The sequence below is a fragment of the Ambystoma mexicanum genome, chromosome 4q, assembly GCF_040938575.1.
Source record: "Ambystoma mexicanum isolate Mex_15411 chromosome 4q, UKY_AmexF1_1, whole genome shotgun sequence".
Taxonomy (NCBI): Eukaryota; Metazoa; Chordata; class Amphibia; order Caudata; family Ambystomatidae; genus Ambystoma; species Ambystoma mexicanum.
Genome location: NC_090928.1, coordinates 1,267,476,503 through 1,267,502,610, shown reverse-complemented (window position 1 = coordinate 1,267,502,610; position 26,108 = coordinate 1,267,476,503). Strand labels below are relative to the sequence as shown.

At 47.9% G+C, this 26,108-nt stretch overlaps 1 protein-coding gene across 3 annotated transcripts in view; it reads left to right on the top strand.

The window, feature by feature from the left end:
• CUL9 (cullin 9) overlaps positions 1-26,108 on the top strand; it is a 1,917,728-nt gene that overhangs the window by 208,493 nt on the left and 1,683,127 nt on the right. For all 3 annotated transcript variants that reach the window (XM_069608881.1, XM_069608880.1, XM_069608879.1), the window contains exon 5: positions 19,802-19,937. In XM_069608881.1, the coding sequence (XP_069464982.1) occupies positions 19,802-19,937 (136 nt within the window). The remainder of the gene's footprint in view (positions 1-19,801; positions 19,938-26,108) is intronic.

Genomic DNA, 26,108 nt, shown 5'->3' with positions numbered 1-26,108 from the left:
CATGAGCCCATGTGATTGCCCTGAGCCACTGTGTATAGGTAGGCGCCCTAGGGCGAAGCCAACATAGTAATATGCAGCGGACCGCCAACAGCCTGCAGAGACCTGCTAGTTTCTTAGAGTCACGGGCCAGTTGAGGAAAGTCGTGGAACAGGCAGTGCAGTTGTTAAGGAGAATTCTCTGTTTAGGCTGCATTTCCTAACCTAGTAAGTCCCCCAGCAGCTTTGTTGGATTTTTGGGGTTTATTTTTTTCTCCTACCAAGAGTGAGACTCTTTTACCCTCACTTTTGGGCATGATTTGAGTGTTTCTTTGACTCTAGACGTGTTTAATGGGCTATGGGGTCTTTTACTCCGTAGGGCTTCATGTGTTTTTGTGATGTGTGTTACACAGCACCCTCAGTGCAGTAACACAGGGGTGTCATAGTGACCCCCCAGTATAGACTCCATACCCTGGGACTGACTACTGTCTCCCAGGGCATGTAAAGTCACCATTGACTTTACTAATCTCAAATTCTGAACAGAACCAGTACAAACCATCATATTGTGGACGTACTGGCCGGGGCAATTCGACTGCCCCGGGGTCTCTTAGTCGAGGGGGCACGTCTCCTAGGCAACTCAAGTCGCACTCCGTCCTGATTGGCCCGGGCCGGCTCACCACTTAGCATGTTTTGAGTGACAGCTAGGCTGAGTGAATGGGGGCGTTCTGCATAAAAGCAGGGCTTTGGGGACTGGAACTTCAGAAGTCGCCACAGGACCTAAGAATCCGACGAGGGAGAAGCTGAGCCGACCTGCTACGACGACACCACCGGTGGAGCCCTGCTGAACCGTCTTGCCACTTTTCCCAACGACAGAGGAGATCTCCAGCCCGGAGAGTCTTCTTCCTTCGACTGGTGGGTATAACCAGTCTGCTTCCTTTTTCGCTTCCTGAAACAACTCGTGGCCGCCTTGCCTGTGCCAAGTACCCCAGCAACCGGGATACCACGTTTTACCACTACCGCGAATCAAAGGGTAGTACCTTTAACCGGAAAACTCTGCGGTTGGTTTCTTCCCTGGCAGTGCAACGACCTTCATCTTTCCTCCACGTCGAGATCTTCTCTTCCTCTGGACGACGCCGCGACTTGCACCTGCTGCCAGGAACAACTGCCCCCACTGGAGGATCCTTTCCACCTAAGGTACCGTGTTCCGCCTGGCTTCCCTTGCAACCGACTGTACGGGGTAGATTTAGCCCCCGGCTTTCGAACCTGGGTTAGCCTGGGACACCCTGGCTAAACTTTTCTGAGCCTAACTAAAACCTCTCTGAACTCCCTGCAAGACTTTTTAAGCCTGTTGTCATTGTGTGATCTTGGGTGCATTTTGCCCTGCTCTCTCCAAGAGTGGGCCCGGCCTATGGACTTTGGCTCACAAGTAACTTTTGAGTTTCCTGCCTTGCTTAAGAGTTCTGCCTTTTTCCCTCCCTTTTTCGTTAACTTATTGGAGTGCCATCTATAGTTAAGCGCTCACCTCTGTCTGGAAATAAGTGGTGTTAACTAAGACTTGTCTGATGAGGAATAAGGGATGTATATATAATAATAGTAACTGTGTTTAGAGTGATTTACAATATTAGTGCTGGATTGTTTCAATAAGTGTGTTTTTAAATAAATAATTATATACCTTGATACCAAAGCTCTGGTCAGTGTTTGCTTGTGCTATTGTATCTGAGTGCCTATTGTGTATACTTTACATACTGCCTAACTCTTCTTGAGGGAAGTCTGACTGCTCAGCCACAGCTACCAGGTAAATCTGAGTGGTACAGACTGCTACCAAGTGGGTTTACTGCCAACACCTGTAGTCCTAAATCTTTTGCAGTGGTCCCCAAGGGAACTGCACAGGTTTCTGCCTAACAGCAGTGGGGAGGGGGCGATGGTGTGCTCCAGAATGTCCGAACGCGTGGAGCAAATGTCCAGCCAAAATTGGGTTAGGCGGGGACAGTACCATAGCATGTGGATATAGGAAGCCTGATCCTCGCCACACCTGGGGCATGTGGGAGGGATGGCACGGAACATGCGATGAAGTCTCATAGGTGTGTGGTGGTACCTGTGTAGAACCTTGAATTGGATTAGTTTAAATTTGGTGTTATAGGACACATCCTGAGTGCGAGCACACAATCGAGACCATCGATCATCAGTGATTTCAACCCCGAGATCCTCCTCCCATCTGCGCCGCAGATTTGCGAAGGGGGGGCCGCCCTAGTCTGCAATAAGGAATAAAGTCTCGATACCTTACCCCTGAAGGAGAGAAAGGAACAGAGCTCAGCAACTATAGGCTTGTCAGGTGGCAAAGCAGGGATATCTGGATTTGAGCCTTTCCCGGAATGAGGTGTATTGCAGCCACGCCGATGGCCGGCACCTGAGTAAAGGTGGGAGATTAGACCATTCGATAACATTTCCTTGTTCAAAGGCATCAGAAAGCCGGCATCCGCCCAGTGAGAAACCATTGAACGTGGAATGAGTGGGATATCAGGAAGAAAGTTCCACAATGGCAGGTCGCCATGAAACGGGTGAGGAGTGCCGACCATTGCCCAAAGCTTGGTTAATGCCAAGGATGTGCTTGCGACAGGATCTGCAGAGTTTGAGTCAGGGGGGATTGGCTTGAGGATCAGAGATCCGATCACTCGGTCACTGACCATTAGCTTCTCTAGGCGAACATGTAGGGGGAGGGTCGGTGGTGTTGAACCAATGCGCAGTGAACTGAGACTAGGCCACCACCCAGTATCTGATGAAATCGGGCACGTTGAACCCGCCCACCGCTTTGGGGGCGGTCAGTGTGGACAGTTTGAGGCGGACCGCTCCCGAGTGCCAGAGGAAGGTGTTGCTGACGGGGGCAGCTTTTGGAAAAAGGCATCACCAGGCCACACAGGCAGATTGGTGAATCGATAAAGTAATTGAGGTAATACCACCATTTTAAGTATTCCAATTCTGCCTGCTAGTGAGATGGGGAGCCTAGACCAATAGGAGGTTTTTGTCACCAGGTTGGTAAGGTAACTCTGGTAATTGTTGTAGCGTAGCTGGGTCGTGTGGCGGGAGACCACCACCTCCAAGTAAGTGAAGCCAGACGGGGACCAGTTGAACCCATGTAGGTCAGGGGGGGGGTCGTGTCGAGTCTGTGAGTGGGAACAAGGTAGACTTGAAGCAGTTAACTTTTAAACCTGATATGTCTCCAAAACGGGCCACATCTGCTAGTATGGGGGCAAGGTTGGTTTCAGGGGAGCGGATGTACAGGAGGGCATCGTCAGCGTAAAGGGAAACTGTCGGTTAGGCCGGCAGTGCGTAATCCCCTGTGCGAGTGCAATTGCTGAACCATGTCAGCAAAAGGCTCCATGGCTATGGCAAAGATGAGTGGGGAGAAGGGGCATCCTTGGCGTGTGCCTCTGGATATCCGGAAGGGGACAGAGTATCTGTCTTCCGTTCGGACTCTGGCCGACGGAGTGGTGTAGAGTAGCTTAATCCAGGATCGGAAGTTGGGGCCGAACTTGCATTTCTCGAGGACTCGCCATAGATATTTCCATGAGACCGAGTCAAATGCCTTCTGCATGTCTAGAGTTGCTGCAACCGCCTGTGTGGATGGGCTGATCCTGCTGATCACATACGTGGCCCTCCCAGGGACAAATCCAGACTGGTCGGGGTGGATGATGTGGGGCATGTATGGGGCTAAGCGGTTGGCTAGCAGTTTCGCGTATATTTTAATATCACTGTTAAACCACGAGAGTGGACGGTATGAGCCGCACTGTGCAGGGGGCTTGCCAGGTTTGAGAAGAACTGTAATCAGTGCCTCACGGTGGGACGGGGGAAGTATCCCCCTGTCGCAAGATTCCTCCCACAGGTTTAGCAAGTCTGGTGCTAGGAGAGATTTATATTGTTTATAGAAGTCCATAGGGAGACCATCCGGTCCAGGGGCCTTCCCAAATGCCAACGACTCAATGGCCTCGATAAGTTCCTCCAATGTGAAGGGTCTCTCAAGGAAGCTGCTTGTGTCGGCCGACAGGGCTGAAAGGGGAAGATTCTCTAAGTAGGAGTCAATTTCAGGCGCCGGGGGCCCGTCAGCCTCCGAATACAGGGAAGTGTAAAACGAAAGGAACTCAGAATTAATATCCTGTGGGGAGGTGGCGAGTGAGCCATCGGGTCTCGTTATGGCCGGGATATTTGGGGCTCCAAGCTCTCGGCGCAATAGTCTAGCCTGCATTCGGCCAGGACGCTCACCTTCGCCGTATTTCCTGGCCGATTGAGGGGAGTCCAGGAACTTAACCTCGCGCTCGGCAAGGTCACAGAACTTGTCCAGCTCAGAACCCAGCGCCTCTAGGGTGGTTGGGGAGTGATCTTTAGCATATTGGGATTCGTGGGCGGCCAAGGCCAACTCGCTGGCAGCGATGTCGGCGCCGATACCCTTCAGGATGCTACAACTTTTGGAGATGGCGACCCCCCTCGTGTGTGCTTTGAAGGATTCCCAGAGTACAGCTTGTGTAGACACAGAGTTAGTGCTGATCTCAAAAAACTACTCCATAGAGGATTCAAGTTCGGACACGTAAACCGGGTCGAGAAGCGAGTAAGGACTCATCCTCCACTGCCTGGTTTTATTGGCATCCGGTACCCAGTTTAAGGAGATAAGTACCGGTGAATGGTCTGATAGTGTCCTGGGGAGTATAGCCAAGTGAGATAGGCATCTGACCAGCATGTCTGTAATGAGCCATCTGTCTATAGTGGAATGGGAGTCATGTACTGAAGAGTAAAAGGAGTATGTACGAGAGTCAGGGTTCATCAGACGCCAGGCATCAACCAACGAGAGACGGGGAAGTGTGGTGAGGACAGCATACACTGCCCTAGAAAGTTGGCGAGGTCTAGAGCCCGATCTATCTAGGGTGACATCCAGTATTGTATTAAAATCCCCACCCCCATAGAATAGGAATCAGGGGGTATCTTCCGAGTAGAGTGGCCAGGTGCAGGTAGAAATCGGGATCATCAACATTGGAACCATATATATTCAGGATGGCTACCTCCTGATGTTGTAATATGCCCGTGATCAATACATATCTCCCAAGTGGATCTATGTGGGAGTGGTGACAGGTGAACTTCAGTCTCTTGTGTATTAGGGTGAGGGTGCCACGGCTTTGAGTGGAATAGTTAGTGTAGTACCTCTGGGGTCCCCATTGTCTGGTGAATCGCTCACATTGCTCAGAGCGAGCGTGGGTTTCCTGTAGACATAAGATTTTAACTCTGTGGTGCTCAGCATGAAGCAGGATCTGCCGCATTTTTTTGTAATTGCCTAAGCCACGGACATTCCAGCTCATAAAGGTCAGGACAGTGCAAGCCATACTTTAAAAGTAAGTGATTGGAGTGCCGTGATGGGGTTGTCAACAAGTGGAAGATGTATGAACTGAACATGTGTGGCTTCATATTTACATATACCAGGTGTTGTGCTATAGAGCGTGCGGCACCTCTGGCAGCCGCGAAGACTTTTTTTTAAACATAACGTCCCCTACCCCCCCTCCCACACCCACATCCCTCCCCCAAACCGAGGGACGAAACCCAATCCACTACCCAGCAAAACACAACAACTCGGCATCAGTGCCTGGGGCAGGCTGTTAGCCGACCTAGCGGTGGCGCAACAGACTTTGCGAGGGCAAGTAGAGTGTAAATGCAGTTAGAATAACAAGTATGTTCAGCTCAGGTTACATGTGTGGAGGATTTGCGGCGGAGACAGTTGGACCGGAGTATAATATTCATGGATTTCCAGAGCCTCCAACCCTGACACATTATAGTTATAAACAGTTCAACAGCGCCAGTACTCCAGGAGCGGGTCTGGCCACAACAGAACAAACCATAACACTGGTGCAACTGTAGGGTATTGTTAATAGTTAAGCATAGCAGGATCCTGCACCTCAATAGGACCGGGAGACAGAGGATACAATCAACAAGAAAAAGCACATATGAACAGCCAGAGACGATGTGTATAGCCTGGACCCTCATGCAAGGGTCTAAGAGACGGACCAGCCTCGACTTAAGGCATCATACTAGGTATCAAACAGACCGGGCCCGTGGGAGCCGTGGATCAGCCAAGGAAGTGTTTGTCAAGGAACTTAGAGGCCTCCTCTGGGATCGTGAAAAAGAAAGTTTCGTTGGAGTGTTCAACACAAAGTTTTGCGGGGAACAGCATGGAGTATTTGTCTCCCAAGTCGCGAAGTCTCCTCTTCACTGCTGTGATTGATTGGCGCTCCCGCTGTACCGCCACAGAATAGTCCGGATAGAGGTGGATTCTATTCCCCTCGGAGGAGGGGTTCTCCCATGATCCTGGCTGCTCGCAGGAGGGCATCGCGGTCCCGGAAATTTAGGATCCTGGCTATAATGGGCCGCGGTGGAGCGCCCGTCCTGGGTTTTGCGGTCAAGGCTCGGTGTGCTCTCTCAATGGCAAACTGTGGGGAGAGTTTAGGGGAGTCGAGGAGTGTCATGAGGATGTGTTCCACGTAATCCTCCATGTGCTCTGTAACATTGTCCTCGGGTATTCCAATAATGCACAAGTTGTTCCGCCTCGAGCGGGATTTGAGATCATTTTTCTTTTCCACAGCTGCCATCCGGTTGGTGAGCGTGGAGACTACAGCATGTAGCGAGTCCAGATCATCTTCAGCAACTCCCTGTCTGGTTTCATCCTCCGCAACACTTGCGTCCGTCTTTTCGATATGGGCTTTCATGGAGGAGATTGTCCCATTCATATCGTCCAGTTTTGTGTGGAGTGTGGTGAAGCCATCTCATATGTATTCCAGCATCTTCTGGTAGTCGTCTGAAGTCGTTGAGGCAGAGGCAGCGGGTTGCTCCTCCGGGTCATCAGGGGCGGGTTTGGAGGGTGTTTTGGTAAACCTATTTAACGAACTTTGCTTTTTCCCAGCTCCAGCTCCCTTAGTCATGGTGAAGTACGGGCTCAAGGTTCGGGATCACAGACGAAAGTAGGTATTCAGAGGCAGAGAAATTCTTTCGATACTAGCCGCAGCGCAGTGCCGACTGGGGCTGTGGTATGTGGCCCTCTGGGCCTGCAGGACGGCGTCTAGCAAATTATGCCCTCCCCAGCTGCCGTTTAGATGATTTGTGCGCACCCCAATGTTCAGGGCCAGTCCTCTTGGTGGCCGCAGTGCGTGCAGTCCCCCAGGGTAGAGTCGGCGGAGCTGAAGGCACTGATGATCCAGCACAGCAGGCCCGGTATAGCAAGAGAAGAGAGTTCCCTATCACAGCGAGCAAGCGTTTGATAGGTCCCCAGTTGAGTGATGTGCCAAATTCACAGGGATGAGTTCATCAGCCTGGAGGATATACAATCCAGAGGGGGTGCCCACAGACAGAATCAGCCCCAGGTGGGTACCCGCTGCTCGCAGGTCCTCCAGTAGAGCAGGGATCACAAGGCGGGGGAGCTAGCTCCTGGTACAAGAGGCCAGGGCAAGAATACGTGCTAGGAGGTGGTGCAGTTACCCCCGCGGAGGCCGCAGACCAGGGATTTCTAGGTTTATAGCTGCAAGGCTCTGCGTTCCGGCCGGGTGGTGTCCAGTTTGCAGTTAGGTGTATGCTCCAAGCAGTTCCACCAGGCCTCACAAGTGCACTACAGTGTGCAGGGACCGCATCAGTGGCGGCAACAGCGGGGGCACCCCATAAAGGCAAGGTGTTGGGGGATTAGAGCATCGCTGGCACAGGCACCGCAGGACTGGCGCAGAATAAAGCGGGAGCAGGGCGCCAGGCGGCACCACCACCTCTAAATTATGCGTGAGCCGGGTGCTAATGGACGCGGAACGAAGGTGCACAAGGCTAATCAATCGGCCTGTCAGCCGTAGAGTCCAGTGGGGGCCGCCACAGTGCCGGGGGAGCAACGCTCAGTCAGGATCCTCTGATGGAGCAGGGAATGTGTGTCGGTGGATTTCCACGTAGGTACTGCAAGCGGACGTCGATGTGTAGAGTATGGTGAGATGGGGAGGAAGGAGCCAAAAGTATGTCCAGGATGGTGAAGGCTCCTGGTCCGGTGCCGCCTTCGCGGAGCGCCCGGGTAGCGCGAGGCACAATTCGCCGCGGCAACGAGGCTGAGCACCGTGGCCCGAAACGCCCCGCAGTAGGGGGAGGGGGCCCCAGGCCAGTCCGCGGCCGCAGGTGCCGAACCCCCAGTCCCGGGGGAAAGGAAGCTCACTCCCCGCTCCCCAGCTCCTTACCTGAAGAGAAATGCGGATGGGCCGCCACAGGAGGGGGAGCGGGTAGGAGGGCAGGCACAGAGCACAGCCGCGGCGGCCCGGGACACCCGCGGCTCGGGTCCAAAGCAGCAGGAAGCACAGTCTCGGGCCTCGGCCAACGGCCCACGATGGTGCAGTACAGGCCCAGGACCGCCGGATGGCTAGGTGGGCAGCGTGGAAGCGCGGCCCACACACGCGTCTCAGTGCCCCCTCCCCCACGCAGGCTGCCTGCGCCGGGGCGTCGGGTGGGTTCAGCGGTCCGAGCCTCACGGGGCTCTATCACAGGGCGGGCCAGCAGTCCGCAACGCCGCACTGTTGGTGAGGGAAGCGGGGCTCAAAAGAGGTCTCCGGCTCCCAAAGTCGGTGCCAGCGTAGTCTGTAGACTGATCACACAGCTGCTCCAGTAGTAGATGATCCAGCTGCATTTATCAGGGTAAAAAACTGATGAAAGCGCCCTCGTCGTCGGGAGCTGTACACTCAGGCGGCCATCATGCTTCGGCGCAACAGCGCCCCCTATCATGTAGAATTTATCTGTCAGCCATTGCAGCTTATCTTTCAAAGGATAATTGTTCTTTTTCTCTAACAACCCCAGTAATCAAGAGTTGATTTTTTCTTCCAGACCCAGTCTCAGTTGCTGAGAGGGTGCTCCATAATCTGGATATCAGGAGAGCTCTGACGTTTTACTTTCAAAGAACAAACTATTTCAGATGCGCCCCACAACTATTTGTTTATTTCGAGGACCCAAGAGGGAAACCGGCCTTGAAAGCTTCCATTTCACAATGGATTGCTTTCGGCATCTCTGAGGCTTATACAGTTCAGGACCTTCAGGCCCCAAAGGGCGTTCATGCACATTTGGTTTCAGGCAAAGCGCTGCTGTTGCCTAAAAGAAATATGTCTCTTGGGAGACCATAGCCAAGATAGCTACGTGGGCTTCTCCCTCAGCTTTTTGTAGACCCTATTGTCTTAACCTGATGCCCAGTTTGGCCAGGCAGTTCTTAAACACCTGTTTCAGTAAGGGAAATGTCTATCTTCCCATTTTCTTTGGTTAGTGCTTGGGAATCTCCCAAAAGTGTGGTGGAAATGGGACAAGACATTGGAGTATAACAAAGGTACCCATCCTAGTGACAATCTTACTCCTAGTCCATAATCCCCTTTTCTCCATACGCTGGCCCGCCTTTTCCTCTAATAAGTTTGCTCCATTTGCTAATGGTCCTTCGACTTTGGCGATAGAAAAGGACTGAAGGGCAGAGCCCAGGACGGCGGGGTTACAGCCTCGTGCGGTGGCCCCGCATAAAAATAAAAGGACAAAGTTGTTGTTTGATGCTTCAGAGTGCGCCACTCCTGTCCCGTAGGACGGCATGTCCCAAAAGTATGGAGGAAAGGGGACTATGGACTAACATGGACTAAGATGGTCACTATTGTGAGTAACTTTGTAAATCTTTTTAAGGGAATCGTTACATTTCCATCTCGGCATTGACCCGCCACCCCCATCCCTCACCCACCGTTTCATGCACTAAATTGTGATCCAATCATGGTACCCGGATTCAGAAACCTAACCAAACAAACAATTCTCCACGAAGATAGTCAATCCTCGAGAATGACTCATGAACCTGCAAATAGAATGTAAAGGTGGGGGCAGGGGACAGCCATTGGTAGGGTCAGGGAATCCACTGGGCCCAATTCCTGGTTAATCCTATGAAAGGTCTTTGATACACCCTCCGTGTCCCCATCTTCTCCTGTCTCTGGATGGGACAAGGATCCTACTATAAGGGAGCCCACCACTAAAGTTTGTTTCTTCTTCAGCCTATCCTTAAAAGGTAATCTGACCTCCATTTGGGCAATATACAGCCCCCATTGTCGGGGGTTGAGGGCAGGGTTCCTGTGATGCTGGAAATGAATTGGAGGGACAGTGCCTCCATGTCATCCTTCTGTACTCCCTTATGTGTGTTCTGTGTTGTTTTCTGCACGAGTCCATGCGGGACTCCTGGCAGTGTAGCTCTTCCTCTCTTTGGTTGTGGTGAACCGAGACCATTGGGATACCCTTATGGCACCCATGGGTATGTGTACAACCAATTACCCATAGTGTATGTTTTTGGGCACTTGTGTGTGTGGTCTACAGAGCAGGGTATGGGCAGGTGGCATCTCCATGCTGAATTTGACAGGTGCTCGGAGTATCCTCCATTTTGGGATACCTAGGCCCTGCCATAGGAATCGGTGGATTCCTGATAAGAGACCAGATGGTCCCTGTGGCCTCTTGATTTCTATTACCTGTTACCTTGTTTTCCCAAAGTCCTGGAAGCCCTGACTCTGTCCCTTCGAATGGCTGTTGGGTGGAAGAACCATATATGGTATTGTGGGGAAGTCCAGGCCAGACTGGCTGGAGCGTTCCCAGTGACTGTATGTTGTGGGTACACCCTTGGGGTGGGACCTGGGTGAATGGAGTGTGTGACCAATATGGGGGGGGGGCGGCTGTGTGTGTGTGTGTGTGTGTGTGTGTGTGTGTGTGTGTGTGTGTGTGTGTGTGTGTGTCTGTGTCTGTGTCAGTCACAAAGAATGAGACAGTCTTGCCTGAAACGGACATGAATGCAGTGTGGTATGCTGAAAGCCTGGGTGCTTGCCCCAATACACATTCCTTGTTATGGTTGTCTGGGTGGAAGAGAATAGCCTGAACGCAGTGTAAGCCTGATTGACTGCCTGCCTGCATCAACGCCCTTCTAACGGATTGGCTGACTGAGCTTGGCTCAGCAGTATGAATGAGGGACAGATGTGAATATCTGGGCACCTCTCACTCACCAAATTGTTCAGAAGCTGAAGGTGAAACTTGAAGCTGCTTACCTTGAAGCCCAGCTGGAAGGTGGTTTGCTGCTGCTCTCAGTCGACGGAACCCGAAAGCAGTTGTCTGTCAAGACTGATCCAAGAGAGGACCTGTTTAGGAGACCTCTCCCCGAGCTACGAGGGAACATTGTGCAGAAGCTGCTCTTCATCAAGGCACCCTGGAAGTCAGTCTCAAACCGCTGTCGACTGGAGACGGCGTCCGCCGAGAAACATTGAAGTAAGCACCAGGGCATCAAGGCCGTCGACGTTCATCAGTCGACCAGGGTTCGGAGGACTGCCGTAATCTCGTCGACCGGAGCTGCAAAGCTCCACCATTGCATCAGAACATTTAAACCAAGGGCTCCCTTGTCATCATGTCGAGCGCTTTCTCCCGCCGGAGAAAGTCGAGGTCCCCGACAACTGTGGAGGATCCACCGGTGGGTTTCCCGCCACCTGAAGTCCACAAAGACGGTGACAAGTGAAGATCCAGCCGTGGTCGAGTCCCGATCGTAGATGCCAACGCCGACACCCGATGCTCGCTGCCAGGCCTACCCTAGTCACTGAGTCCTCTTTGCAGTACAGAACTCTGTCATCGAGGTGCATCACCCGCCTCGTCTACGCAGGATGTCCATGATCGATCGTCGATGAGCACTGAGTAATTCGAAGCTGCTGTCCTGATGGTGTTCACCTTTTCTTCACGGCATCGCAACGACAGTGGCTCCTGCTTTAAAGGGAGTCCACTCACGAGGAACCTGTCGACGGGCCGTTGAGGTAGTGGATAATTTTTTACCAGGAAACAAGACTATTTAAGCATATATGCACTGGACTTGTTTATGCAATTTATTACAGGTTGCCCAGGTGGAGGGAATCCTCACACATAACTGTCTTGGTCGTTAGACAAAGTATTGTGCCATTGTTCTACCTAACTGGTCTACCTAACTTGTCTTCTTTCCTATGTCCTACGCCGATACCCATTACTGTTTGATTTGTATGCCATTAGAAACTGTCAGCAGTTGGTGCATTTTAAAGGAGTGAATAGTTAAGTTTGGTACCACATAGAAATTATATATATTTGCCATATTTGAATTGCAAGAGTACAAAGTGTTATTAATTGATGTATATATCTTGAACCTTATGTATATGAATATCTATGTTAGCACATCACATAGTGTGTGGACATTCCTTTGTGGGGGGCTTGGGGTCTACACGGTACTTAAGAACCAGTCTGCATCACCTCCTGAGAGCTTAAGCTTCAGGGTCTCTGAGAACCGCCCCACCTCTAGACCCAAGCTATTGGATACAACTACAATAGCCACACCCCTCTTTTCCATGGTAAACAATGCCTGATAGACTCCCCCCTATCCTCCTAGATCGCGTTTTAGGCTCTTTCTCCCTCAACCAATGAGTTTCCTGCAGGAAAAGCGAATCTAGCTTGGAGCGTTTGACTTCTTGGATCAGAAGCAATATTTTCGTTGTGGTATTAACGCCTCTAGCATTCAGGGAGCCTATTGCCATCACCTGGAGCCATTGGCTCTTAAAAGCCAGGTACCTTCCTTCATCCCGATGTTCACCCTGCCCGAGACCGTTCGATTGCCAAATTAGATAAATAGCCTACATTTTCTAAATGCTTGCAATCACTAGACAAACCCCCCATCAACCCCAACTGCCAAACCTCCCTATCCCTCAGAAACATGTGCCTCCCCCACCCACAATCCACCAGCATCCAGCCAGGATCTACTACCAGAGTCGGTTCCACACTTGAGCCACCAGTAATACCTGACCCATCGGGCTTCCTATCCACAATGCTCCACCTCCTGAGTCCCCTTTTAACTGTCACTGAACTAAAACAACTGTCACACCCTCCTATCTCCCCTTGAACTCTTAATACCATCCCAGACCCACCTGTCCTCGCAGATCCTTACCCCTAAAAGTCACCCCACTCTACACCTCCATCACTCAAGACAAAGTGGGCCTACAGCGACCCAATAGAAAACAAAAACTCCCTCCTTCACTGATGCGAGTTCAGGTTCCCTACGCCAGTGGAATGTTAAGCTTTTTAAATTTCCTGGATTCTGGGATGCGTCTCTGATCTTTACGCCCGCTCTCTTCGTATAACCATTTGTGCTGCCATCGGAGTCGTGACCTTTACTGGTATTATCCATCAACTCCTCTTTTGCACTTCAACTGTCCCCTTCCCTCCCTTCTATAGTTCCTACCTTCATATTGAAATGCCAAGGAGAAGGGAAAGGCGCAACAATATCTCACCCTCTTCCCTCTGAGCCACTTGATAGATCTTGATCGAAGGACCATTATAAGAGAAGAAGTCTGCTTTCCTGGCTTTTTACAATATTCTAGCGTTTTCTGCATAATAATGAAAACAGACTAGGATTGAGTGAGGAGCCCTGCCAGTGCCACCAACTCTATGGGGTCTATCAATGATAGGTTTGTTGGTGGTGTCTCTAAAAAGAAGCTTGACCACATCATTTACTGCATGTACTATATCTCTTTGCGTCACCTTTTCTTTATTGGAGAACCCGATATTGTTACTCCTCTCTCTGTTCTATTAGCCATCCATCCTGAGGGCTGTTTCCTCTTCACGTGTTTCCACTTCAGTGAGTCTCCTCTCTATCTGTGTTTCCATATGGATGTTTGATTGGTTTCCAGACCCTGCTGTCTGTCTTTAACCCTGTCCACTTTTTGGTCTAGCTTGTCCAGTCTATGGCCTATATCAGTCTGGATACCTCTAATTTCTTCTAATAATGCGGCAATGTCTCTCTTTGTGGACATTGTGTCCAGTGCTGACTCCACCATTCTGGGTGATATGTCATTGTCCAACACTGTTGGGGCCCTTGGTATCTAAACTGCTGCAGGGCCAGCTTCCAGCTCATCAATCGGGTACCCAAAAGAATCCAGTTACCTCTCAACAGAGTCGATATACCTGATGACGTGGCGATTCAATGTTCAAGGGAACCAGGTTGGACATGTTGCAACAAGGCCTCTTCTTTAATTAGCTGTTTACGTGTCAGGTACTCAATTCCTCTATTGTTCATGGGACGAGGAACCTGACATCTCAATCTGGGGGTTCCCAGTATGAACTTTTTTTTTGCACAGGGCCTTACTCCCCCTCACAGACCAGGCTTGCTAAACACTGTTTGGTGATCAAAGGGTTCTACTGCCGCCTGGTCCACATACCCTTTTATGTCTCATTTGGTCCGGGGCCACTTGGAAATGGGGGGAGGCCTTGCACATCCGCGAGCCATATGCACCGACGGCTTGTGACTACGACCCCCTCAACTCCTCTTCTGTTAAGGTGACAGTGGCTGTTAATCCTGGACCAGCTGATGAAAACCTGAGGGCCCACTGTCTACTACAGGTGGCAGGGGATACTCTTCGCCCCATGCCCTGCGACTAAGTCGGTGACGTGACAGTCCCTTAATCCTTCTCCTGGGAAGCAGCACTACCAAAGCTCATTGGTTGTCCCACCTGCTGTTCAAACCTCCTTCAGGTGGGGGTTGTTCACACCACCCATCGCCTCGTCCCTGTTCACTCCGCACCACCCTCTGCCGTGCTCACTCATTGCAGTGACCACAGAGCGCATTTCCTCTGAAGCCACAGTTGTAGTCTGCCACCAGAAAGACTGAGGATGGGATGAAGGCCGCTCTCCTCCGGAGGCACCACAAAGGTATTTAAAATCCTGCACTCCAATGCTGAAGTATGGGACGCCACCCATATCCCCTGAGCCCTTGATCGTTTGGCTTTGACTCCGGGCTCCTCACCTGAGAATTCCACCCAAACCAACATCGGGCATAGCAGCCTGTGTTCAACTTAGGGAAGGATGGCCTCTGCAACTTACAGGCCTGACTGGCCCGTCCTCTCCACCAGAGCAGACCCCAGCTGTCTCCTCTTATCTGCGTGGAGCTGCGTCAGGGATCAGCTGTTCACACCAGCAATGCCAAGATACACATATAACTTACTTTGGTGTCCGAAACCAAAAAGCCCCAAACTTCAGCCGGGGGTGGTGGTGGGTGCGGGGGGGTCGGGTGGGTGGTGGTGTATCGGGCTCATGTAGGTCTTCCAAGTGGGGGCTTTAATGGTAGGCCAGGACCCGCTAAGACCCAGAGAATCAGGAGTGACACAGTAGAGCCAACATAAAATCCTGTTTAACCTTTAATATGCCAGTTTCAGACCCTCTGGGGAATGTACTAATTGATCATATTTGCTGATGGTGACTGCTTCAGCACACAAGAACCTGCTACTACATGGGACACCTCTTCTCTGGCATGCAACCTTGTTTCTTGCACTCATGCCTTTGCACAACGATCGCTGCACGGTTCTCCCCTTTACCCTGTTTCCCCCCCCCCACTCCTTCCTATCCTCTTGCTGGTTGGTAACGGGGGTTTCTGGTAGAGCCTTTCATGATGTCAGCAGGACTCTCCTGCACAGAGCCCAGGAAGCATTCAAGTTCACAACTCTGTTCCATGACCCTTGCTCGGGCAGTGTTAATTGTGATAGTAATGTAGCATCCCAGCTGGCTGTGAATGTCTCCTTCTGCCAGTTTGTGCCTGTCCTCCCTGCCAACCCGTGCCTTTGTTGCACTTCCCCCTTTTATGGTTACCAGGGGCAACATGACGTGGAAACAAGGAAAGGACTGACGGTGAGAGTTGGGCTGAGGGGACAATCTCCAGGATAGCACCTCCCGTCCCATGTGGCAGTTCCTTAGCCCCGCTAACCTTCCTAGGTTCTTCAAAGTCCTAACAGGGCAGTAGCCAACTCAGTAGTAGGTGGAGAAAGAATGCAATATTCACATTTATCTGTGCCATCACTCTGGCTGACTGGGGGCAGGCGCTAAAGCGTCAATTCCCTACTGGAAGAGCCAAGAGATTCTTCTCTCTCCACTCAAGACCAAACATCCCCTGCAACCACTAAAGCTGACTCTTTTATGAGCTGGGTGAGGAAGAGCTGTACTCAGAAGAAGGGGAAACTAGGGGCACGCAGGAGGGGGGTTTGCCCAACCCTCTAGTCAGTGGATTCTTGAACAACAAAAGCCCTTTAGGCATAGCTGATCTGCAGCAATATATGGAATCCTCATGGGGGAAAGGTCCAGCAAAGCCTGAACATGCCAGAATCCACATGAGAACAATGATGCTCTTGCAGTATTGAGGAGGAACATTTTAGAGCTGATGCCATACGATTGCCTTTGGCCTCGGTCTGTTGCCATCTTTTATCCATCTCTTTCTAAATGCATGTCTGCAGATGAGTATGGTATAGGAATGCCTTCGGAGGAAGTGGAAGAAAACTGGTGCCTTCAGAGTCCAAGTCTGTCTTCTATAAGGAAGTAATGGCGTCCGTTTCATGGTGGCAATGAGCTGAAAAAGGGTGTCCCTCTGGTCCACATGGTTTTACTGTGGGCCAGGGTGACTAGTGAATGCCACCACACTCGGAAGGCTGTAGTTGCTCAACAAATCCACTTAATCCTAACTATACAGAGGCTGAGGGTACTTTGCTTCTCAGATGATGATGATTCAAAGGAACAGCACAACTAGCATGAATTGCAAAAAGTACTAAAGGGGAGGGAGCATGAAATGATGTGAAATGGAGCCATACATCACAGAATCTGCGCATGTATTTAACATTTTACCGTATTACATAACAGGGGGCAGATTCTTTGGGCCAGCAGTTTCTAGAAAGGCACAAGTAGCAACTGTGGTCTGAGGTCACATGGCCTCTGTCGGCATCACCCAAATTGAAATTGCCAACATCCCATGCAGGCTGCCAAGTAGGCGATTGCTGGAAAGGCCCTATGTTTAATTTTTTTCACCTGTACACCGATTGAATGATGTTCCTGATTTATGATTGATATCCAAGCTAAATGAAGTACGTCCGCATTGATTCGGTTTGTGCTATTTTAGGTGTGGCAGATTTGATTCGCAGGATTTCTATGGTTTTTAATTGCTAGATTTAAACTTTGTTCAGGGACAACCTGATGGTGCTGCATTACAACTCTCTCTATCTACCAAACTGCTTCTGTTTGGCCATTTGACCCTCCTTGCAAACTGTGCTGAGCTCTTGATGGAAGATAGGTGATGTAACGGTTTATTGAGAAGCCACCCTCAACACAGGGAGTTCCTTCCCTCCCCACTCGGGTGTTTCTGCAACAAACTGTTTAACAGATTCTTTTTCTTAGCCCTATATGAGACACATATCATGCCTCTTGGATCCCTCTCCCCTGAGCTAACAATGAACCAAGAACCAGGCTGCTGTACGGGGAATATATTGGTATTTATTTAAATCAAAAGTAATAGAAATTGGCATGAAAATTTAAAACACCACCTTATCCATGGCAATACACAATCAATTTCTCTCAGCATAAATAAACCACAAAAGTGAGCTAAAAAGAAAGAACACAATAACAATGCCAATTTCATTCCACAAAATAATTACACTGATCCATAATACCATTTTGCCCAAACTTTTGGTTAAAATAAACACAGGGTGATTTATCGCTTTGTTTTCCAGACCCCCACTTTGCTTTGGTCTATGTTTGGGAAGTCGGAGAGAAAAATTGGAATGCTTTGGGTAATTCTGGATTTTGGAAGCTGTTGGGGAAGCTGGATAAAAAGGTCGAATTGATTTAAGAACAAAGGACACCCCTCTTCCTTAAGAAGCCTGGGTCAGCTAGACAACGATTACTCAATTAAATTATAGGCTATAGTTTTCAGCACACACTGGGAAGGGAGCTTCGTTAATTTTTAATTTTAACAAAATTCTACCCGTAGTGTTCTTCCAAATGGGGAATTAATTAAATTAATATTTTTGATTACATAGGCTTGGGATCTACACAGATCTCCCACCCCTCCCCCTTCCCTCACCCACTATAAAGGGAAAGGATTCAAGGCAAGCAGACTCCCCCCACCTTTTGGTTTTCCAGGGTTTAGTTCGACTTACATAGCAAGCCTCTGTTTAAGGTTTGGGAAAGTCAGCTGTTCCAAAGGTCATTCTGGAAAGATAGGGCAGGGGTCTGGTCACTCCATTCTAAGGTGGCCTCCCGTTCTCTACCACAGGACCCAGTCAGCTTTGAGGCCTTCCTAGAAATAAACAGCCGACCCAGATGCACTCTCAGCAATCTCCTCTGGTGTCTCCTTACAGCTATCAGAATGGTATGTTTCAGCAGCCTTCCTGATGGTCTGTCTCTTCTCTGTCCTCCTGTCTTTCGCCTTTTTCTGTCTCCCAGGTTTGTACGTGTCCCCTGTCCCAGAGCAGTCACCCTTTATATAGCAGAAATGACATCACCAATTTTACAGTCTTGGGTAAGTACCCTGCAATGACCACTGCCTCTAGGATTGGACAGTTACCCTCTCCTCTCAATCCCTGCCTCCATGTCAGGATTGATTTAGGGGTTTCGAGCAACATATGTCTATTCTTGTTTATCATCGCCCCTTTGTTCTCCTTCCAATTATTTGGCAAAAACTAGTTATGTAGCACAACTTCATAATTTTACTGGCAACTGCCAGACCAAACATATTTTCTGTTTTAGCTGATCATGGAGAATTAGATAAGCCGACCACCAAATTCGTACGATGTAGCATGGCCATGTGGCACATTTCTACCATTTCCATAAAAAGCACAATGGTTATGAATATGTAAGTTACTAAGCATATCCCTATTTTCATTTCCCACCAGCTCACCAACTCTCACATTTGGAACATGTTCAGATTAGCCAGAAACCTAGTTTAGCTGGCCATTACAGTTCCCAGAGTCACAGGTAGATGCATTTTATACCCCCAAAATTGCCTGAAAACTACATAAACAATTGTTAAAAAATGAATTCAATCCACATTAGGGTTGATGTGCAAAAGGCCTAAATGATAATTGCCCTTTTAAATTAATTGTGAATGTCCATGTGGGACAAATGGGAGTTTCTGATTTCAGGCCATTTGTTTTCACTGGGTCAGCCTGTGCCCAGTGTTTTTTCAATCCGTCTCCTTTGTGCTGTGTGATAAGGCGGATGAAGTAAAGGAAGATCAGAGCCAGATCAAATCCCTTTCCTGTGTTCATCAAACCAGGAAGGGTTACATTATGATGTCATAAAGGACACTTACAATGAGAAACCATGTTATTGTAAAGGAGAGGTACTTTTTTCTAATACTGGTTTTTGTTATGTTTTTCTTGTTGTAACAGATTTCTTTAAAAAAAAAAAGAAATCTATTGCAGAAACACCAATGACTGAGAGCTAGTTAGTCAGCGTTCTGGCTCTGTTTAGTACACAAATTAAGCCCCTTTTTCACTGCCTTCCCACAATCTTTTACAATGCCAGCCCTTGGGATTGATTTATGGTTAAAGGTGTAGTGGAGTGCATGTTCAGAGAAACTATGTGAGAGACAACGCATCATCAAAAGGCTTTTAGAGCAGTGCTACCAACTTTTCAGCCCTTTGGCCACTCGAGCAATGCCTGCCTTTCCACTGCATGTGTCAAACTGCAGATCTTGCAGCACATGGGCAGTGTACTGCATTGATTATTTCATGCATCTGGTTTGGTATTTACCTACAAGTAGTAAGGGTTGGCATCAAAATGGGATACCATAGTGGAGTCCACCCATGCCCATTTGATCTGTATATTTACTTTTCAGGATTTCGCAACGTGATCTATGGCTAATATAGTTTCCTCATTACTTTTTGCATGGAGTTTCTGGTCTGGCTTAGGGATAAGCTATTGGTATCTTTGTTGTTGTTGTCTGCTCATTTCTCTGCACATTTTCCCTGTAGATTTTGTGGCAATCCACGGGTCGTCCATATTGGGTGCACTGGCACATGGTGGAGATTATTGCCTCTGGGGAGCAGAGAGATGAGAAGGTTCAGGACAAGGGGTCAACATTGACCGAGAATCTGAAAGTTTCCACAGGTGAGTCTTTTCTTGTGGTAAGGTAGGTTGTTCTGTTCTTTGTCGTGCTTCTAGGTTCAGCATAGCTACTTTTTTATAATAGAAGTTGTAGAAACTGAAAGCCGGTTTGAGCATACAGTGCAATTCTGAACAACTCAAAGGTTTTTAAATGTCTATCTTTTATCCTTGTCCATTTGGTCTTTGAAATCTGGTAAACTGATAAGCAGTCCGACACTGCTGTGACGGGTAAGAAGGGACAAGTATCTTCTACTTCAAATGGTTTTTATTATCCTTTAAAATAAATACACTCCTATCTGTCCTGAAGCTTTGGGTTTTCCCTACCTAACCAAAACTAATTCTGGTGCTAGTATTTCTTTAAACTTTGATTTCTATTTGCATTTAGTCAAAAACAACCATCTAACAACCATCTTATCTAATTCTGCAACTAACAGCTCCATTCCCCCCCCATCACTGTACCAGTGTGTCCACCATCAAACAATATTCCAAACGGTTCACAGACTCTCAAGGATTATAACTTTCGAGTCTTAGTAAGAAACAATGGATTGACTCCACCTTTCAATTCGTGATACGGGGTCTCGTCAGCCACGCACCATCCCCATTGGCTAAGCACAACTGCCCACCATCTTAATTATCAATGGACCCCATTCCTCATGAAAGGATCCCAAGCAGTCATTTACCAAGGTAGTCAACTTCTCCATGACCATCATCTTGCCCAGTTTCCATTCCCACTCATTTTCTGGGCACTCTCCCTCCCCTCCCCTCGCATCCCCTCCAATTCTGAGCTATCGCCAGTGTTCCAGCCCCAAACATTGCATGCCATAACCTGGGCAATCGATATTCGTCCCTCTCCGGGCCCTCCAAGAGCACCTGAAGAGGATCTGTGCTCAACAGAGCTCCTGTAATGTCCTTATTCCAGCTAAGGAGTTCTTGCAAAACATTTGCCTTCTGGGGCAGTGCCACCACATGTGGGAAAGGGAGCACACCGGTCAACAGCCTTGCAGGCAGAGTGGAGACGCACCTGCAAACATTCTCGGGGGATCACTATGCCACTCTGCAACATCTTATAATTATGATCCATAGTGGTGGTAAATAGATTTCCATGAAATGACACCCATAAGATTCTGTCCCAGTCCTCATCGGTGATTTCCCCACCGGCAAGCTCCACCCAGTATCTTTTGAAGGTTTGTCTTCCTGCTATGGTGGTGGACACCAGTATTTTATATATGCTCGAAAGGATGCCCTTCCGGGTGGTTGAAGCATCTAAAACTCTCGAACAGGGTTAGATCTCTAGCCAACAAGGCACACCCCTTGTGGTCCGTAAACAGCTCCTTTAATTGCAAATAATCAAAAATGGATACGTGTCTCCGCAGGACCTCCCGAACCTCCTCCAAGTCCCTGAATCATCCATTTCAAAACAATGGACCTGCCCTCTCAAAACCCCTATCCGACCACTGCTGAGCGAATCGTCCCATGGTGCGACAAATCAAATGGGGGGCGGGGGGTCGCCCACACCAACAGCGATGGCCAATAAGAGAATGCCCTATTTGACTCACTATTTCTCCTCCTAGAGGACCCCCAGCGTGGGATGTTCCCTCACTTTCCAGGAAATATCCTTAAGCGATACCCAAAGGAAGTCCCTCACCTTGTCATGTTAAACTGGACTATTGCAATGCACTCTACTTAGGAACAAGTCAACGTAATCTCAACAAGCTTCAGGTCACCCAAAAGAATGCCATCAGGGCTGCCTTAAACATTCCCAGAAACCAGCATATATCTGACACTAGACGTAGCCTACATTGGCTCTCAGTAGCGCAAAGAGTCTCCCTCAAAACCCTGGCCCTCATGCAGAAATGCCTGGCCAATCAGGCTCCCAGCTATCTGGCCAGCTGTTTCACCTTACACACCACCAGAGCAGCCCAAGCGCACTGCCTCTCTTTACCTAGGTTTAAACTTCAGACAGCTGGTGGTTTCAGCTTCCCTGTCCTGGCCGTCAAACTATGGAACTCGCTCCCCCTCGCTCTCAGAGCTGAAACTTCCTTCCACTCCTTCAAGAGTAAAGCCAAACTGTGGCTCCTGGCCCAAGACACCCACAACCTCTGCCCACCTCTTCAATGTTAAACTCATCCTCCGTGATTCTTTTCTACTTACCCTGCCATCTTGTAAATACAGGGTAAAGTATTCTGTAAGAATATTGTATTGTATATTCTGTTATTATTGCATAATTTACCCTCCATGTCGTACTGTATATTCTGTAATTAATGTGTAAGGTTCCGTCCAAGTTCTACTTATGCGCCACTGTTACTGTTGTTGGATTATGTTACCTAAGATATGCACCCAGATGCCTTTGGGCCAGGTGCGCTATACAAATAAAACAAATACAAATACCTTCAGCAGGTGCATTTCTAGATCAACAAGGTACGTCCAGTAGGTCCGCATATCCTCCTTAGAGTGCTCCAACATGACCCTCAACTGGGCTGCCTTATAATACAAATAAAGATCGCGGTAGCCAAAACCCCCCTGGTCACACGGGAACCTGAGCGTAGTAATTTTGATTGTAGGTCAAAGATTGTGTGGGGTTATAACCGTTATTTGGTGCGCTCTGGCTGTCACTATGGCTGGGCGGTTAGCTGCATCGATAGCACTGGGAGGTATTCCCCTTAACCTCTCCTAAAGTGTACAGTGAAACTTGTGCTGGCGAGTTGCGCTTAACCACAGAAAAATCAGTTCTACTCTATCATGCAATCATTTGCAAAGTCAGTATGCTTGTGCTATTGATTTATTATCCTGATGACAGCCGACATGTGTTTCGACACTTGGTCGTCTTCAAGGCTGTTCATTACATATTAAAAAATGAAGTTATACTGTTCAGAACATATGATTTCAAAATTACAGTTCAGATTGAAAAAAAAACAAGTATTCAGAAAGGTGTTACATACAAATAGAGGGTGGGTGGTTGGAACATAGAGGAAATAGACAAGGTATAATCTCATTAAAATGTCAATATGCTTCATACTGTGCATTACATCATTGTGAAAAATTACATCAATCAGTGCTCATTAGCTCATGATCAGTAATCCTCAGTTCTGTGTGAATAGAACTCAATATTCAAATACCATTGGAGCAATTGCGTGGCACCCCATATAGTCCATGCCATGTCGTTTTTACATGTGAAATAGTTACTAGTTGGCATCCATGTTGGTGAGCCTGTTAGTGTACTAAATAGATAGAAGTTAAACGGTTAAATACCATTAATCCTGGTGACATGCAGTTTATAGTGTCACACATTTGCTGCGTTACAGTGTGATTTCATGCCCAATAAGTAGGAGAATTCTTACCGACTAATTCTGTTCGTATGTAATATTTGAGCCAATTAGAAAAGCACTTGAGATTGTGCTACAAAAGGGTGCTAAATGTGATTTAAACATGGATCACTTACCCATGCGGTGTGGTACATCAAATCTCTACTATGGTCCAAAGTAACTTGTGTCCATCTACTCGATTCTTTTCTGTATAATTCCTCTCAAGGTGCTTCAAATAAAATCATTATTTTGTATGTCCTGGTCTCTAGGCACTGTTATAAATTATAAGTGAAAGTCACCCAGGAGGAAGTGGGTAGTGTTTACCTAGAGGCGTCCTGTTAGGTTCAGCGCCAGTCAGATGGGTTTTGTTGAGCGAATTCTCCTAGTAGCACCTCAAACCTGTAAGACATGAGATCGCATTGATATTGTTCCATGGTGTGCAGCAGTACAGCACTGTGAAACAAGATTGCCCGGAAAACCTATCAATGACTAGGCTTAGCAATTTCTTAATGTTTATATTACAGGCAATGTTTTCCCCATCCTGCGTACCTTAATAGGTATGAGCCTGTTCATCGGGATAGTTTCTGGGCACCGCGGCAGCATATGGCACACCGGCGCCATTTTGATGTAATGTTTATATTCTTTGTCTTGCGTGTGACATCACGCGCATGGGCATGCAACGTCACTGTAATGTGCTGCGATCTGTTTACCCTGTTAAGGGCTTTGAGATTTAGATATAAATATTACATTATTGGTCAGTAATGATTTGGTTTCTCCGGTCCCTCAATCATTTCTCTCCATAATTATGATGCATGTGATTATAATACATGTACTGTTACCATGTCTTATTGATCAATGTACCGCACAACAGCGATCTGCCTCATAATGAGTGCTCGTCATAAACAAAATTGTGTACTAATAATCCTGATCATATGTGCTGGGTCTCAGGATATCTTTAGATACCTGCTTCATCAGCGAATAACACGTTGTACCTGGTAGAGCCATTAAAAGGGTCAGACAGTAAGCTGTGACCTGTCGGATTGTACACTCTTAGTACAAATATTAATTATGTAATATCCTGTTCTATTTTGCATTAGTCTAGAGTGTCTATTGCGTAACTTGAATGAGTATATACTTGCCTATAAAAAATAAACACTTGTGCTTTAATTGATTGCTATGTTGCTTATGTGTATGCCAGTACAAACTTGGTAAGGCTAATGAGGTGCCTAGGTGCAAGTCTCCAATTGGTGTACCTAAAGTTATTAGCATCTGCATATATGCGTTTACCGTCTTGTTATTTATAGGAATACATAGATTTCTGAATCTGAATTTCACACACCGTAAATAGCATGTATGCCTTGATTCCATTTGTCACAGTTTTAGTATCAGATCACCTCCTTTTGCCATGCTTAGCCTATAAATCTTAAGTCTTTTTTTATCTGCATCGGGTGGCCTTCCTGCTAATGGCAGCTGGTGATATATACTACTGAAACTGGCCATGTTTTCTCTGATCCTCATTCATAATTGTCTAATAGTACTTCCTACATACAATTTCCTGCAAACGGCATAAACCACAAAATTTGTTCTGCAATTAATGAACTCTCTGATCTTTTATTTTATCTTGTTTGTCAGTATATTCCCGACAATCTGGGTGTGCATACCTGCACATGCTACAGGTACCACATTTGTGAAAACCTGTGGTGGGTTTTAACCAGTTACTTCCACTTGTTCCGCTAGTGTCTAGTAATGAAGATCAAAGTTTGATCCTGATGGTTGGTGCCCTAGTGAATATTTCGGTTTCTTGTCCAAGTACGGACATATGTCAGGATCCATGAGTAATATATCCCTGTGCCTTTGCACTATTTTGTGCAGTATGTGTGCATCTTTGGAATATCTAGTAACACTATCTATATTACTACATGCTTTTACTACTGGGAGTAATTTTTGACCATATTGGATTTTTTCCGTTATCTGATTTTGTGTTGTGCTTTGTTGATGACATTGGTTGGGTACCCCCTCTCATGGAATCTGCTAGTCAGTAAATTGCAATCTTTAGTAAAAGATGATTCCTTGCTACAGTTGTGACGTGCGCTATAGAACTTACCCACCGGTATGTTATTAATGGTTGTCTTGCGATGGCAGCATGCAAAGTTGAATTGATCTCCGTGGTTTCACGAAATGTCTTGGTGTGTATTCCCCTTCTGAAATATAGATGTGAAGGTCGAGGAAGTCAATTTTGGAGTTGTCACAATGGCCGGCTAATTTAATGCCAAACCTGATCATTCAGATATTGTATGTATTCTGCAAATCCTTTGGATGTGCCATGGCATATCATAAGAATATCATCAATATAACGTCTCCATAATGTTGTCCACAAATTCGTCGTTGCTCAATGCGTGCGACTGTTCATAGTGAGCCATAAAAAGGTTTGCTGATGAGGGAGCATAGTTAGCCCCCATAGCTACACATTTAGTGTGTGCATAATGCAAATAAAAAGACATTAATCACATGAGTACATTTGAGGAACTCCTTGAGCATGTAGTCGATAGGACGTTGAAAAATCCTGTTAAGTATGGTGAATTGCCTTTTTTGCCAGATCATGATTGATGGATGTATATGGGGCCGTCACTTACATTTTCGCAAGTAAATACCCCCCCCCCCCGCCATTCCACATCAGACAGCAGCTGTAAGACTTGAGTGCTGTTCCTGATGTACGATGGTAGTACTGTGACAATTGTGTTATCAATGTATTTTGACAACAGGCCCCTCTGTAGCCCACCCTATCCCAAATTATTGCGTGATAGAGAACTGATTTTTCGAATGGCTTGTGTCCTCCCACGTATTCCTTATCTTTTGACAAATCCACTTCCAG